General features: G+C 58.1%; 8 protein-coding genes across 8 annotated transcripts; 5 read left to right on the top strand and 3 right to left on the bottom strand.

Moving 5' to 3' along the window:
* Nucleotides 1-1060: 1060 nt before the first annotated feature.
* On the bottom strand, nt 1061-2353 carry BO70DRAFT_416836 (zinc-binding alcohol dehydrogenase family protein). Its single transcript, XM_025547399.1, has one exon. The coding sequence runs from the start codon at nt 2189-2191 to the stop codon at nt 1076-1078; it is 1116 nt and encodes a 371-aa protein (XP_025395407.1). The 5' UTR covers nt 2192-2353; the 3' UTR covers nt 1061-1075.
* Nucleotides 2354-2539: 186 nt separating this feature from the next.
* Nucleotides 2540-3913, top strand: BO70DRAFT_432548 (Zn(II)2Cys6 transcription factor). Its single transcript, XM_025548328.1, has 3 exons — nt 2540-2677; nt 2745-2996; nt 3083-3913. Exons 1-3 carry the CDS (start codon nt 2594-2596, stop codon nt 3848-3850), a joined length of 1104 nt encoding a protein of 367 aa, XP_025395406.1. The 5' UTR covers nt 2540-2593; the 3' UTR covers nt 3851-3913.
* A 746-nt stretch (nt 3914-4659) lies between these two features.
* Nucleotides 4660-5744, top strand: BO70DRAFT_382600 (WSC domain-containing protein). The gene is made up of 2 exons (XM_025545541.1): nt 4660-5022; nt 5105-5744. Exons 1-2 carry the CDS (start codon nt 4731-4733, stop codon nt 5461-5463), a joined length of 651 nt encoding a protein of 216 aa, XP_025395405.1. The 5' UTR covers nt 4660-4730; the 3' UTR covers nt 5464-5744.
* Nucleotides 5745-5942: 198 nt separating this feature from the next.
* Nucleotides 5943-7649, top strand: BO70DRAFT_432546 (DUF4246 domain-containing protein; the record flags this gene model as incomplete). Its single annotated transcript, XM_025548327.1, has 5 exons — nt 5943-6011; nt 6076-6131; nt 6179-6649; nt 6715-7000; nt 7053-7649. The coding sequence occupies 5 exons, from the start codon at nt 5943-5945 to the stop codon at nt 7647-7649; spliced, it is 1479 nt and encodes a 492-aa protein (XP_025395404.1).
* Nucleotides 7627-9751, bottom strand: BO70DRAFT_365875 (putative amino acid permease). Its single transcript, XM_025544186.1, has 7 exons — nt 9578-9751; nt 9463-9533; nt 9294-9407; nt 8754-9217; nt 8669-8692; nt 8262-8587; nt 7627-8210 (listed from the first exon to the last, which is right to left on the bottom strand). Exons 1-7 carry the CDS (start codon nt 9710-9712, stop codon nt 7776-7778), a joined length of 1569 nt encoding a protein of 522 aa, XP_025395403.1. The 5' UTR covers nt 9713-9751; the 3' UTR covers nt 7627-7775.
* A 950-nt stretch (nt 9752-10701) lies between these two features.
* Nucleotides 10702-11962, top strand: BO70DRAFT_300147 (uncharacterized protein; the record flags this gene model as incomplete). The annotated part of the gene is made up of 5 exons (XM_025539662.1): nt 10702-10869; nt 10934-11026; nt 11082-11300; nt 11359-11501; nt 11551-11962. 5 exons carry the CDS (start codon nt 10702-10704, stop codon nt 11960-11962), a joined length of 1035 nt encoding a protein of 344 aa, XP_025395402.1.
* On the bottom strand, nt 11931-13052 carry BO70DRAFT_365873 (GNAT family N-acetyltransferase). The gene is made up of 2 exons (XM_025544185.1): nt 12329-13052; nt 11931-12249 (listed from the first exon to the last, which is right to left on the bottom strand). Exons 1-2 carry the CDS (start codon nt 12693-12695, stop codon nt 12014-12016), a joined length of 603 nt encoding a protein of 200 aa, XP_025395401.1. The 5' UTR covers nt 12696-13052; the 3' UTR covers nt 11931-12013.
* Nucleotides 13053-13297: 245 nt separating this feature from the next.
* Nucleotides 13298-14132, top strand: BO70DRAFT_365872 (GNAT family N-acetyltransferase). The gene has a single exon (XM_025544184.1). It carries the CDS (start codon nt 13341-13343, stop codon nt 14070-14072), a length of 732 nt encoding a protein of 243 aa, XP_025395400.1. The 5' UTR covers nt 13298-13340; the 3' UTR covers nt 14073-14132.
* Nucleotides 14133-14188: the final 56 nt, after the last annotated feature.

The following is a 14188-nucleotide window of genomic DNA, read 5'->3' as shown; positions in this document are numbered from 1 at the left end:
TACTTCCCAAATAAAGGGTCTATCTGTAACACTTCCACTGCATACTTTCAGTCCCTGTTTGAGTGGCAGAATTTGATGATATGAAGATGAGAAGTGACGCCGGCGTCAAAGAGCCATCTATTTGCATGAGGCTAAACAGGAACCAAGCGACCGCTTGACAGGGATGGTAGCACCGGCTCTTATTCATTGAATACAAATTCCGCCAATTGAGATCCTGCCTCATGCCACACCTGTTTGCGAGTCTCTTGGTTGCGAAGGTTAATAAACGTAGTAAATCTTTAGCTATTAATAAAACGTTTTATAATATTAGAATTATTAGGTAGATTAATTCAATTACAGTGATATATATACTTGATTTTAGTAATTTTCTATTTATAGTATCTAGATAATTGTATAGGGCGCGCTCGCGCGCCTCCTAAAGCCTTGTTACTGAAAATGACTATGGTCAATCAGATGGTCCAAGGTGCCCAGGGGTAAGGCGTACTTATCCGGTACAGGGTTCCCCAACCCGCATGGGAATGGAGATGCTCACTCTCCAATGCCGCCGCCGGCCGGTGGAGCGACTGCTGCCCCTTTGTCGTTGCAGTCAACCTTGCAGCCAATGGACTTGGCAAACGTATATTCGTGGGCCTCTCCTTCAAAATAAGTATTACCAACCCAGCAGTAGGGTTAAAAATTATAACCATCATCAGAGTCCTGCGGATCAAGGGCTCCGAGGTCTTGAGAGAGTGAACAATCGGAATTATCTGCCACTGTGATGCTGGTGGTGAGAATCTACCCGAGGGCCTGTGCCTCCGAGGAACAAATACAGCACATGAAAATCAATCCCGACATGCTGATGTCACCATGATCATATTAGATCCCGATCATGGCGGACCACGAAAAAGTGTTAATGAAATAATCTGCGAAAACTATCCATATAATTATGAGAGCATATTCCAACTTGGCCGTTCCAGATGTCCCTGATTCCACTAAGTATGTCTATATACTTACAACTCCCAACCTCTCACGAAAAAAAAAAAAAAAAAAAAAAAAAAAAAAAAAAAAAAAAAACCATATACCACGCGCGACATGCTCAGTCGTTCAAAGAGACAACTACCTTCCTCGCAGAAAGACCCTGCTTGTGATAGTCCATGGCATCCTGGATGTGGTCCAGCCCATTCGCATACACGACCGCCTCGGGCACAACCTGGTAGCGTCCCTCCGCCAGTGCTCGAGGGAGATAATCCGCGAAGATCATCTGCCCAATCCCATTATCGTACAGGGTGCTGGCAAAGATGTAATTGTACTGGATGCCCTTGGCCCTCGACTTGACCCAGTAGGAAACATTCCCTCCCATAAACGCCAGCATCGTCCTCAACGTGGTAAGGACCTTCGGGGGTGGGGAAGGAACCGGGTAGGTGGCCATGGAGATGCGCCTGTCCCCCGTGCAGCTGCCCAGAATATCCATGCAGTAGCCCGCAGCGTTAGCACCCACGGTCAGGGCTCCAGCAAGGGTTTTGCCCTGGCATGCGGCTAGCATGTCAGACACGACCGTTCGGCTCCGATAGTCAAACGCCTGGACTGCCCCCAAACTCTTGACATAATCGAAGTTGCGGGGCGACGCGGTGGTAAAGACTTCATACCCGGCGGCCGTGGCCAGCTGGATCGCGTTACTTCCCACACTGGTGGACCCACCCCAGATGATGACAGTCTTGCCCGTCGGTGGTTGATTTGGCTGGGGACGCCGAAGATTGAGCTGGTCAGGTTCGAAGAGACCACAGGCAGCCGTGGCAATCCCCAGGGGCAACACCACGGCCCTTTCGTAGGGGAGGGAATCGGGGATACGTGAGGTCATATGGTCCGCCAGCACCACGTATGTCTGAAATCCCCCTTGGGTTGGGCTGTTGATCTTCTCATGGGTTCCGCAGGCTTTGCCCAGGACCCGGTCGCCCACCTGATACCGGGTCACCCCGGGTCCGACTTCGACCACTTCGCCCGCGACATCGCTGCCCAGAACGCAGGGGTACGGGAGCCAACGGTACATCAAGGTGGTCCCTTGCCCCTGCAGCACCCAGTCGATCGGGTTAATGGCCACGGCACGGTTCCGGATCACGATCTGTCCCTCCTGGGGGTGGGTGTAGGGCGCCGAGAGGACTTCCAGGCGATGCGCTCGGGGTCCTACCAGCCAGGCTGCACGGTTATCAGGCATGGTGGTTGAGTGAAGGTATGTACGTGATGATATGAAGAGAGGTGGGTTGCGGAATCCGAGGAGGGGAAGAACCGTGGGGAAATAGGGGATGGGTAGCAGATGTAGGCAACTCACGGGCTCAGAAGTTGCGAGGGGCCTTTTCTACCTGGCCGTGGCTCTGCCATTTTTTCTCTGATGTTGAGGATGTTTGCTTGACTGAAGTGGAACTCTGGATCGAGCCCGAGGCGGCAGCCAACCAGGCGAGGCTGTATCCGAATGGGGGTTTAGTGCTGACACGGGGCGATGACGCACCGCACCGCCTCGACCTCTTGGTGATCGGACATATCCTTCTTACCTCCGTCTTCCCACCATCCTCATCGATCTTTCCAACTCGTTTCCTCTGCTAGATGGTGCCCGGCGACCATGGACAACCACATCAGGCGCCAGACCCGGTCAGGCCGGAGGTCCCGACGGGGCTGCGGCAACTGCAAACTCCGCAGCGTCAAGGTGAGTGAGTCGATGGCTGAGGGGCTTGCCGCAATGCAACGATTCCAAGCTGATCTGCTGGCCGCAGTGCGACGAGACCAAACCGGCCTGCCGGAAATGCCGGTCCTACGGGGTCTCCTGTGACTACGTGTCGACCCGGCCTGATCTCCAGGCAGCGGGGGAGCGCGTCCTCCACATGGGGGTGCCCCCCAGTCTGTCCTTCTGGCCCAACGAGAATGAATATCTGCTGAGCCGGTTCCAGACGCAGATCGCAGAGACGATCAGCGTCGGTCCGCGTCTGGATGCCTTCCGAAATGAAGTGGTTCGGCTTGCTCGATCGGTGAGCCCATCCTAATAACCCATTCGCAGCCGTTCGTTCTCCTCCGCTCGGCGGGAAAATAGACTGATGATTCGGCACCCACACAGACCCCTTTCCTGATGCATGCCATCGCAGCGCTCGTTCTTATGCATCGGCGACACTCAGACACACCGCCCGGAACGGGGCTAAGCCTCCCCGAATCGCGGCATCGGTATCGGGCACTGACCGGCTTCAACCGCAAGCTGTCGCAGCCCAACCGCCCCGAAGATACAGGAGCAATGGTGAGCACAGCAGCCATGCTATGGTTTCTCATCTTTTGCGAGATCGAGGCCCCGACCTTGGAGGAGACCTGGCCACTGATGCGTACACCCTCGTCGGATCCACCCTGGCTGCAAGTAAATCGCGGCAAAGCAGAGGTCTGGCGACTGATGCCTTCCAGTCCCACGGACTCTATTGCTGCAAGGCTCGCACCAGTGCAGCTATGCCCACTATCCCCAGTCAATATGATGGCGCTCGATATAGACACTATACCGCCGGAATTTGTCCGCCTGTATCGTCTCGACACGACTTCGCCATATCATGCTGTGGCGATCGGAGTAGCGCGGGCGCTCTATCACGACCAGGCAGTGATCACGACCATCCTCGGCTTCGTCACGTTTTGCAGCACCATGGACGATGGGTTCCGGCGTCTTCTCCTAGCCAGAGACCCGCGGGCGCTCTTATTGCTTGCGTGCTGGTACCGACAAGTGCGGGGTCTGGGGGTTTGGTGGCTGACGCCACGGGCGTGGCGAGAGGGGGAGGCGATCTGCGTGTATCTGGAGAGGCAGTTCTCGGACAATGTCGACCTTCAGAAAATTCTGTTGCAGTTGAGGTAGTGATGTGACTGGGACACAAAGCAGACTTTGTATGCCGGATGCGCAAGACGGGCTAAGAAATTTAGTGGGGGTTTCGGATCGGAAAACGTCTTCCATCGCCTCAGTCGGAGCATGACGATTTGTAGGCGGTGGTAATCTGCGATCCCGAATGGGATAGATAGTAGGCGAATTTTCGGGGTCTCTGACAAGTTACCGGTGCCAGTCGAGTTGGTGCCAGGTTATCAATCCCCTCCAGACCGTTGAGAGTTGCTTTTTTTTTGGGGGGGGGGGGGGTTTCCCTGTTGGTAGATAGCAGGCTGCGACATGGATACTGGTGGCATAAAAACCAGACCTGTTCCTGAGATGGGATGCGCCGGACCGTCGAGGCTCCACTGTGACCCTGTTTTTAATGTCGGAAGTCACTAGCGCTGGCCTGCCGAGCCATGGCTTGGGAGCCAATTTCCCTCCCTTCCGGCACTGCTTGAGCGCGCCCGTTGTCGCCGACCCAATCGGAGGTCATCTATCTGGACCAGGTGACCCTATGAGATCGCCGATACTACTAGTCTAGACGTCGAAGGGCAAGTTGGAGACGGAAAACAGCTGGGGAGTGAAGCGAAGCGACTGATGGAGGCTCGACATCAGGGCCCCGTGGGTCACGGGCGAGTCGGCCGGGCCTGTGATAGGCCGGGTTTCGGGTTTGGCCCCCCTCCAGCGATGGAGTCACTGGAAAGTCACTAGTCGGCATCGACGGTACTAACTGCTAGGGGCCTCGAGTCAGATCCCAGGGTCCGGCCTCGGTCGGCGTCCGTCACGTCTCATTTAATGGCCACCTTCTCCCCCCGTCCACTCTCTTGGCCACAATCACTCCTGGTCTTCATACCATCCATCCAGTCGGACACAGATGCTGCCCACCGTCTATCTCGGCGCGGTGCTCGCCGCGGTGGCCTCTGCCGCCGTCTTCGATGATGGCTATCTCGGATGCTACACCTCTGCGGCCGGTATGACCGACCTGGGCACCTGGACCTACCAGTCGACGGGCTCCTGCTTCCAGCTGTGTGGCAAGAATGACGCCAGCTACGCCGCCCTGACGAAGGGCAACGACTGTTGGTGCGGGGGCTCGGCCCCGGCGGAGACAGACCTGGTGTCAAACCGGCAATGCAACCTGGAGTGCGTGGGCTATCCCGAAGACATGTGTGGGTTTTCCGCCCCTGACGAGGGGCTCTTCCTTTGTGGACCATGCAATGGAAGGCATCGGGTGCTGACTACTAAGGACAGGTGGTGGAAATGACGTGTGGTCGATCTATCAGCTCGAACCGGGCTTTTCTGGCGGCGATGACGGTGATGACGGCGACTACGGCGACAATGGCGACAATGGCGACAATAGCGACGACATGGACGACAACGGTGACAACACCTCGACCACGACGAGCGCGGCCAGCTTCACCGTGTCGGCGATCTCCATCCCTACCACCAGCGCCGAAGCCTGGACGACGGCCACCGGCGCGGGATCGGCATCCGCAAGTGCCTCGACGATTGTCGCGACGAGTGCTGCCCAGAGCCTCTCCTCGGCCAGCACCATTCCCACCTCGTCCACCTCGGGGGCCAGTCGCCGGTACCGGTTCATGTTTTTCTAGGGGGGAGGGGGGACAATATGAGATCGCGGGGTCGCGGAGAAGGGTTCCCAGCCACCAGTTCACCGGCTCGAGGCAAGAGCCGGTCTATCCTGTGTCGTAGCTGAATTTGCAGCCTGAGTGGCCATATAATGATGTCTTGATGTTGCCTTGCCCGACCATAACGTCGTGGGAGAGTGTGACATTCTACAGACTAAGTGTCGTTAGATATATATAATCATCGTGGCCGGCAGGAGTCAAGAGTCCGAATGCTGCGCGGCGGGAGTATGAAGTATGCCAGAATCAAATCAACAGAATTGGAAAAGGAAAAGAACCCACCCTGCCAAGTGCTGTGCTGGTGGTTGCCTGGCAGGCAGGCTTTCAGGCGGCCCTGATGGACCCCCTGTTGTCTGCCTCACCCCGAGCTATAAGAACGGCGAGTGACTCCATCGATCCGATACTCTAGGGCATTATCGCACGCGACCGCGCTGTGTCCGGCCGCCATGGGATCCCAACCAGCCCGGCCGATCCAGCTCCCCGGGTTCGGCCTGCCCCTGAACCACAGGCCCCAGGTATCCCCCATCCCACCCCCACCCCACTCTGCCCGTCTGCCAGCGCTGTCTAACATCACTGCAGACGAGCACCTTCCCGAATGCGTTGGACGAGGAAGACATCGACTGTGACGACGTCGGGTGGGTCCCTCCAGCCGCCCTGTCCTGCTCACCCTCTCGTGCCCCAGCCCCGGTTTCATGCCTGACGCGTCCCAGGTATCTGACCGTGAGATCACCGCGCGATGGCGCAGGGAGGTCTTCGAATTGCGGCAGGATGTGACCACCAATATGATGAACTGGATCATCCAGGAGATGCAGTGGAAGGCGGGCGTCCTGCACGAACAGGGCCTGCTCTCGGTCTTCGACGTCGGGGTGGTGCGTTCCGATACGGCCGTCTCCCCGGCCGTCCAGCAGCGGCTGCGAGAGGCGGTGGTCCTCCTGGAGCAAAGCCCATGGGGCAAGGACTACCACCCCGGGTCGGACGAGAAGGTCGTGAATCTGGTGCACCCGTCGCTGTTTCCCGTGGTCTACGGCCGGACGCGCATCCTCCCGGCCGGGGTCCTGGCGGACGTGGGGAACGCGGAGGATGCGCCCCATACAGCTGCAGATTCCAGTGGCTGCCCTGCGATGTGGCGCTGCCCCAGGAGGGAGGCTGCCGCGTGGCCTCGTACATCAACAACCTCCACCCACACCAAAACTAACCGCTTTACCGCGCCGTGGAGAGCATCCTCGATGCTACGATCCCGCTCTGGGACAGCAGTCTGGCCCCTATCCGACAGTGGCCGCATGGGCGCATCCGCTACGCCGAGTGGGAACGCTCGCGGCCCATCGAGCTGCCCGAACCCGGGGCGTTCAGCCCCCCGCCCCGGGCGTGGTGGAGGGGGTCGGTGCACCTCCGGGACGGTTTCCGGCAGCAAGGCCTCCAGGTCACTGTCAAACTGGCCAACATCGAACTGAGCCCCGCGAGGCCGGACTATGGGGGTGGCTCGTGGCATCCTGAAAGGCAAATGGTATGTGGTCGGATCGGGTGGATTGTAGGGTTCAGGGCACTGACGGGAGCAGAACGAGCGCATCTGCGCCACGGCGATCTACTACTACGACAGCCACAACATCACCGTGAGTCGCCTGGCCTTCCGTCAGCGGGCCTCTATGCCGGAGGGTGTGTACTACCCCCAGGACCAGCCCGAGTTCCTGCAGGCCGTCTATGGCTTTGGCCCCGAGGTCCAGGGCTACAACGACAGTCCCATCACCCAGGATCTCGGCAGCGTCCTGTGCGCGGACGGCCGACTGGTCACCTTCCCCCACACGGTGCAGCACCGCGTGTTGCCCTTCAGCCTGGCGGATCGCTCGCATCCGGGCCATCGAAAGATCCTCGCCCTGTTTTTGATCGACCCCCATCGCCCCATCATCTCCTCGGCCAATGCCCCCCCGCAACAAGAGGATAGGGCTCGCGAGCGCCGCGAGGTCGTCTGTCGCCTCTTTTCCGAAAGGCTTTCGGCCGAGTTGCAGGATATCGTGTCCGAGAACATGACCGACGGGGCCATGACCATGGAGAAGACCAAGGCATACCGATTAGAATTAATAGCAGAAAGGAGCATCAAGCAGAAAAGACAGAATGAAATTTTTGAGATCGGGAGCTTCTCACTCTGCGAACATTAGAAAACAGGGCAATTGATTATATGGCTCATACTCGCGCAACCGCGACTGCCAAAATTTATTCGGATGTTAAACGCCCCCGTGGACCGGGCAATTCTACCCTACTACCCTTTCCCCGGGACACGGGCTCTACTGGGCAACCCGCACCCTGGTGACTGGCCCCTTGTATACCTTGCGGGCATAGATCGCATAGTATCCCAAGGCGAAGACCACCACCCCGCTAAAGATCACAATCGCCCAGTTGAATTCCGACGGGGCGGTGTCGTTGGTCAGGGGAAAGAAGGTGAACACAAATACAATGGCCAGCACCAGCAGAGACACCGTGTCGACGAAGGGGGTGAATCGGCCCATGCTCCAGCGCACGGGGGGCAGGGGCTGCTGCCGCCACCGCCGCAGCCGCACGCAGCTGATGGAGATCAGGTACGAGGACAGCAGGGCGGCAGTGCCCAGCGACATGATGGCGTTAAAGGCCACGGCCGAGCCGATGTTAATCAGCGAGAGCAGGGACACGATCACCAGGCTGGCGTAGAGGGCGTTCAGCGGGACCAGGAAGGTGGCATTGACCTGTGTCGAGTTTCAGCCGTGTGTGTTTCGGGGGGGGGCTGGGGGACTTACCTTGGAGAAGAATCCCGCAAAGGGGACTCCCCCGTCGCGGGCAAAGGAGTAAATCTGGCGCGAGGTGGTGGCCACGTTGCTGATCGTCGCGCAGAATTGCATGATCATGATCACGACCGTCATCCCCGTCGCCGCGGGCACCGATCCCGTCGAGTTCAGGAACACCTGGATGAAGGCAAAGCCGGTGGTCGACGCCAGCACCTCGTCGATGTTGCCGACACAGAAGGCGAGGGTCACAATCATGACGAAGCCCGTGCCGCCATTCAGAATAAGGGTCCACACCATGGCCTTGGGAAGCACCCGCGAGGCATCGCGGATCTCCTCGGCTGTCCGGGAGAGGTTAGTCTGTCTCCAGGGTGTCTACGATGGGGCGGGGGGGGGGGGGGGTAGGTGTACTGAGTACGTACACATGTGTACCGCCGAGTCAGGGCCTGTCACCGAGTCAGCATCTAACCTAACGCCTGTCCCCGTTTCACGACCCGAGGGACTCACCAATCAAGGCATAAATCGGACCAACGACCCCCACGAAGCAGGAGAGGCCGGTACTGCCCCAGCCGCCGCGGTCGACAATCGAGCCAAAGACGTCGGACGGCGGCACAGACGGCGAGAGTACCCATAGAGGGATCAGGATGCCGAAGAAACCGAAGCAGTGCACGATCAGAATGATCCCCTCAATCAGGGCCAGCTTCTGGGCGAGCAGGGTGTTGAAGATCAACGCGGCCACGGCCACGGCAATGACGAGCAAGGTGACATGCCACGGCTCGTAGGTATAGGAGTCGGGATAGTTGATCGCCAACAGACCGACCAACATGTTGGCGACGGTGTAACAGCACCCCGCGATGCCTGTGTGCCAGCCCAGGACACACACCCAACCGGTGATGTAGCTGAGGATGCATTGGCAACTCGGAGGGGCAAACTCGGACACCCAGTGGTACTGCCCGCCCGAGGTGGGAGCCCTATGTACATGTTCTCCGGTTAGCCTGGCTTTCTCGCGGTCCTGCCTGCGACCTGGAAGGGTGACTGCACACATACATCGAGGCCATCTCGGCCATGGACAGGATGACGAAACTGAATCCGCACAGCACACCGAGGTAGGTGTAGATCATACCCCCCTTGCCGCCGTCCGTGAGACCATATGATGCGCCACTGGGCGTTTGTTAGCCTGGAGCTTGGGGGTAGATCGTGTAAGGGCTACACTCACAAGAGGACGGCCTCCCAGGTGCACATCAACACGGCGCTGAACCCCAGCACCGACAGAAATCGAAAGTTGCGCTGCCCCCGTCAGTCCGAACCCCCCAATGACGCGCCATACGTACATTCAACTCCTGGTCTCGGCCCACCCGCCACATATCCTGGCTATCCTGGGTGGTTCCGCCCTTGTTCGAGGGTGCGGAACCATCATCCAGGGCGGAGGTGTAGGCCACCGCGTCGACTGATTTCTCCGGCCACATTTCGCTTGCCCGAGGTGTCAAACGAAATGAACATAGAAGAAGATCCGGATGTGTGGGAAAAAAGGGGGGAGGATTCCCTTCTTGATCAATAAGTTGCACCGTTGCAGGCTGGCCCTGTCGCCCTTCATCCCTGTCGTGGCTATCAGCGGGCTAGCCGGGATCACCGCCGCACTTGCAGGGGGCCTGCAGGTGAACTACAGCCCGTGGTTACATCGGTCCAACTTGCGACAGATATACTCCAAATTTAAAGCGGATGGACCGCTGGTTCTCCGCCGCTGCCCGCCGAGATTGGCGATCCAGGCAGGGATCTGGGGGAGCTGTCACATACTCGCTCCTCCGTGCTCCCGGCCGACAGCAGATACTCCAACACTAACCGGGAACCGTCAATTTCTCTTAATCTCGGCCCGATGCTATTATTGAGGTTGAGACGGCCTCCAGCGCCCATCGACCCGCTCATCTGGTGGATGCTGCGCGAGTCTTGTTCCCTGTGCCTGTTGATGCCTATCATAACCCGCGGTTAAGAGGATTCGTTGGGCCCCTTCACCCCCCGTGCTGAGGAAACGTCATGTTCCCAACTGCATCCGTTTCCACTCAACCGACATTCACAGTACTCGTGGCTACCACAGTAACAAGGGGAGGACATCACACCACAGTCAAAGCTTTGTTCGGAGGGGTGGATATCCTCGCATGGCCCAGAAGAAGCTCGGTCGCCCTTAGCGCAGATGGCGGGGCTGGAAAGCAAGGACCCCATTCCTTTACGGTGTAGGGTTAGCATGTGCCCTATCTAGATGGTCGGAGCCTGCTACCCCCGTCTCACTCTCGCCGGGGTCAACAGACACCAGCTTCCACCCCCCCGGTCGCTGTCTCCCAGGGAACTTGGTTCATTTCATTTCCCTCGCAGTGCGGCTTTCAAGACAGACAGAAATACATCTGCGTCCCAGCAAGATAGCAATGCCTCGTTCATCCTGTCTTTCGATTCCACGCCACCCATGGCCTCTCCTTACGCCATCACTCCGACCGACCGCAGCGGTGCGATTGTGATCAGTGCCACCCTTTTCATGACCTGGATGGTCTTAGTCTGCTTGATCCGGATCTACATGCGATTGGCTATTAATGGCCCCCCGGGCATGGACGACGTTGCTGCCTGGGTGGGAGGAGTAAGTTCACTCTGCAATCGATCTGGATCTTCTCTCTCAACCAACCTGACCAAACGCTGGGCAGACTATTGGCATTGTACAGGTAGGAATGGTTATGGACGGCGTTTCCCATGGGCTAGGAAAGTCCCATCCCGGAGATTTAGCCAGTATGATGAAGGTAATTCCTCATTCCGGGCTCCCCAGAGCACTTCCCACTCACCCTCCTTCGGCAGGACTTGTATGTCGCCGATATTCTGTTCCTAGCAGGCCACTGCGCTGCGAAACTGTCCGTCGTTCTCCTTCTCAAACGCCTTGGACGGCACCGGGTATACCTCCGGCTCTGTGTATTGCAACTGGGAGCGATTGTGCTGTGGGCAGCCGTATCTACCCTGGCCGTGGCTCTGCGATGCGATCCCACCCACCCATGGCAATTGAATAACTGCGGCTTTTTTGTGAGGCTCATCTTCAATCGCAGTCCGATCATCATCCCTTGCATCTAACACTAGGTAGGTCTCCGGCTGGCGAGCAATCACCGCCTTCGACGTGATCACGGAAGCCTTCCTACTGGGCTTAAGCATACATCTGGTCTGGGGGATCCAGATGCGCCGTAGCCAGAAAGCTGCCGTCATCTTTGCCTTTGGAATTCGAGTCCTGTACGTCCTTCGCCGCTCATGGAAACTGGAGCCAACGCTCACCCGATAGAATTGTGCTGCTCGTCGTGCTCCGCCAGGTCTACCTCAACCACATTTCCGTTGACGATACTTTCCTCGATCTCTCGAATGCGCTTGTTGTCACGGAGGTTCTCCTCCATTGTAGCCTTATGGCTGCGACTGTGCCGTGCCTCAAGCCCTTTGTCATCGCCTTCAACACCGGCTGGGGTCAGGGCTCCCACAATAAGGGTTCCCGTTATCTCCGGACGGGGACCAGCGGGGGGGCCCGGTCTGTCTCCCAATCTCAATCCCACCTGAAGAGTGCGGACGACGAGATCACGATGATCCCGACCGACGAAGACATCCACGGCAATGAGGCAGCGAACGGACACGGTCCCATGCTCATCCATGAGACGCTTGAGTGGAACTTGCGTACGGAGTACATTGAGATGGCGGACCTATAATCAACCTACTGTACTATAGGATACTGTAAAATAAACCAAGCGAATGTATGATCATGAGGTGTCTCGGCGGACAGGTTCCCGCAGCATGGAGCTGGCGCCCTCGGGCGTCACCCCGGGCACACTGACATCCTGAAACCCAAAGCGCTTGTACAGCGCTGCTCCGTCCTCGCTGGCATCCACCCAGATCGGCATTCCCTCCCGATCGGCCACTTCACATCCCCACTGGATGAGCATCGATGCCGCTCCTTTGCGCTGGTAGTCGGGGTGTGTGGCCAGAGTGTCGAGATCTGCGCAGTACATCCGCTTTGATGAGCCACCGTCGCCAGGCACCCAAGCCACCACGGATTGTACGGCGAGAGCACTTACAGTAATGTTTTCTACCCCGCATGATGGTTTTCCTGGCCTGGTCCATCGCCCTGAAGAAGTGATCACAGAAATCCCGATCTGAGTCGGCATGCCACGGGGGGAATCGATGTTCCGGGTTGGGGGATGCCGTGTCGAGATCCCATTTCACAAAGGCGACAAAGGGAGGCGCGGACTCTGCATCGGAGATAATCTTCAGATATCGCTGATTAGGACCAGTCAGACTGGACCGGTGGAAGTGCTCCCCCCAGGCACGCAGACCGGGAGTGTCGGGGAAGAGGCGTTCATTGATCGGGCCGGTGAAGGCGAGGTGCCACAGATCAACCAGATAGGGGATGTCTTCGGCTGTGATGGGGCGTAATTGGAACATTTTTCAGGAAGCAATGAAGGGTTGCGATAAGCCACCTCGAGGGACACCGGAGTCTCTTTATATAAGCCCCGACTCCCCCGCGGCTAGCCAGCCTAGCGGGGGACAATCCGGCACGACCTCCCATGATGTGCCAGGATGCTGATCCGTCGCTCTGCATTGCTGCGGCCGCTTGGTCGACCCATCTTTCTCCTGTAAATGTTTCCTCGGTGATTGGCATTTATCAAGTGGGCCTAAATTCAATTGTTCCTGATCGGCATTTTGGATCAAAGACAGTGCCGTGGGAAATATATATATCGCCTTTCCAATGAGACGCTGGAGAATGGGGGGAAGAAGAATTATACCGCTGCCCTAATCCACCACACATAGGGAGGAGTACTCCTCAGAAATCCCACTACCCACCCCAGTCGCTGATCTGGGGATGATAAGGACTGATGTGAGGGCATCGTCCCCGGCGTCGGCGACAAAGCCAATCAGGCAGACGCCAACCCGGAGCGCGGGACCAATCAGGGGGACCGGCTATGATGCCTCAGGCACTTGTCGGTTCTACTAATGGCCCGGTCTTTCCTGGAACCCGCAACCCTCAATCGACCAACCCAACACCACACGGACCCTCACCCTCCCAATTCCCGGCCATCCATTTTCGTCATGGCAGTCGCACGACCCCGCGGCCCGATTGTCTCACTTTCTCCAGCCTTGTTGCCATCAGGCAGCACCCCCCTGTCCGGGCGAACCGTCCACCTCGAAAAGCTGGAGAGCAAACATGCCTCGGATCTGTTTCACCTCGTGGGCGGGAGTCATCCCGCACACGCATCCCTGTGGGACTACATGGGGGATGGGCCTTACTCCGAGCCGGGTGCGTTCGATACAAACATCGCTGCCCGGTCGGCCTCGCGGGACCCCTTCTTCTTCGCCGTCATCGACCGGCGTCGCTCCCTGCCGAGCTTCGGCCAGGCGATCGGGTATCTCTCGCTGATGCGCATCACCCCGGACCACCTGACCGTCGAGATCGGGAACGTGATGTTCTCATCAGCCTTGCAACGAACAACCGGGGCGACAGAGGCCATCTACCTGCTCGCCCGGCACGCCTTCCACGACCTGAACTACCGGCGCGTGGAGTGGAAGTGCGACTCGCTCAATGAGCCGTCGCGGCGGGCGGCCCTGCGGCTGGGCTTCCGGTACGAGGGGACCTTCCGGCAGCATATGGTGGTGAAGGGCCGCAGTCGCGATACGGCCTGGTTCTCGCTGCTGCGCGACGAGTGGGACGCGGGGGTCCGGCCCGCGATGGAGCAGTGGCTGCACGAGGCCAATTTCCACGTGGATGGGGGCCAGAAGGAGACCCTGCAGGATCTCCGGGCACAACGCAGCTGGGGACCTTAGATGGAAGAATCTACTCAAGTCTACAAAGTCTATAGATACTATCCCTGTGCAGGGTTTAGGGTTTAGGGTTTAGGGTTTAGGGTTTAGGGTTTAGGGTTTAGGGTTTAGGGTTTAGG

Source organism: Aspergillus heteromorphus, assembly GCF_003184545.1.
Source record: "Aspergillus heteromorphus CBS 117.55 chromosome Unknown BO70scaffold_34, whole genome shotgun sequence".
NCBI lineage: Eukaryota > Fungi > Ascomycota > Eurotiomycetes > Eurotiales > Aspergillaceae > Aspergillus > Aspergillus heteromorphus.
The sequence above is the reverse complement of the archived record's forward strand: the minus strand, read 5'-3'. Positions and strand labels throughout refer to the sequence as shown.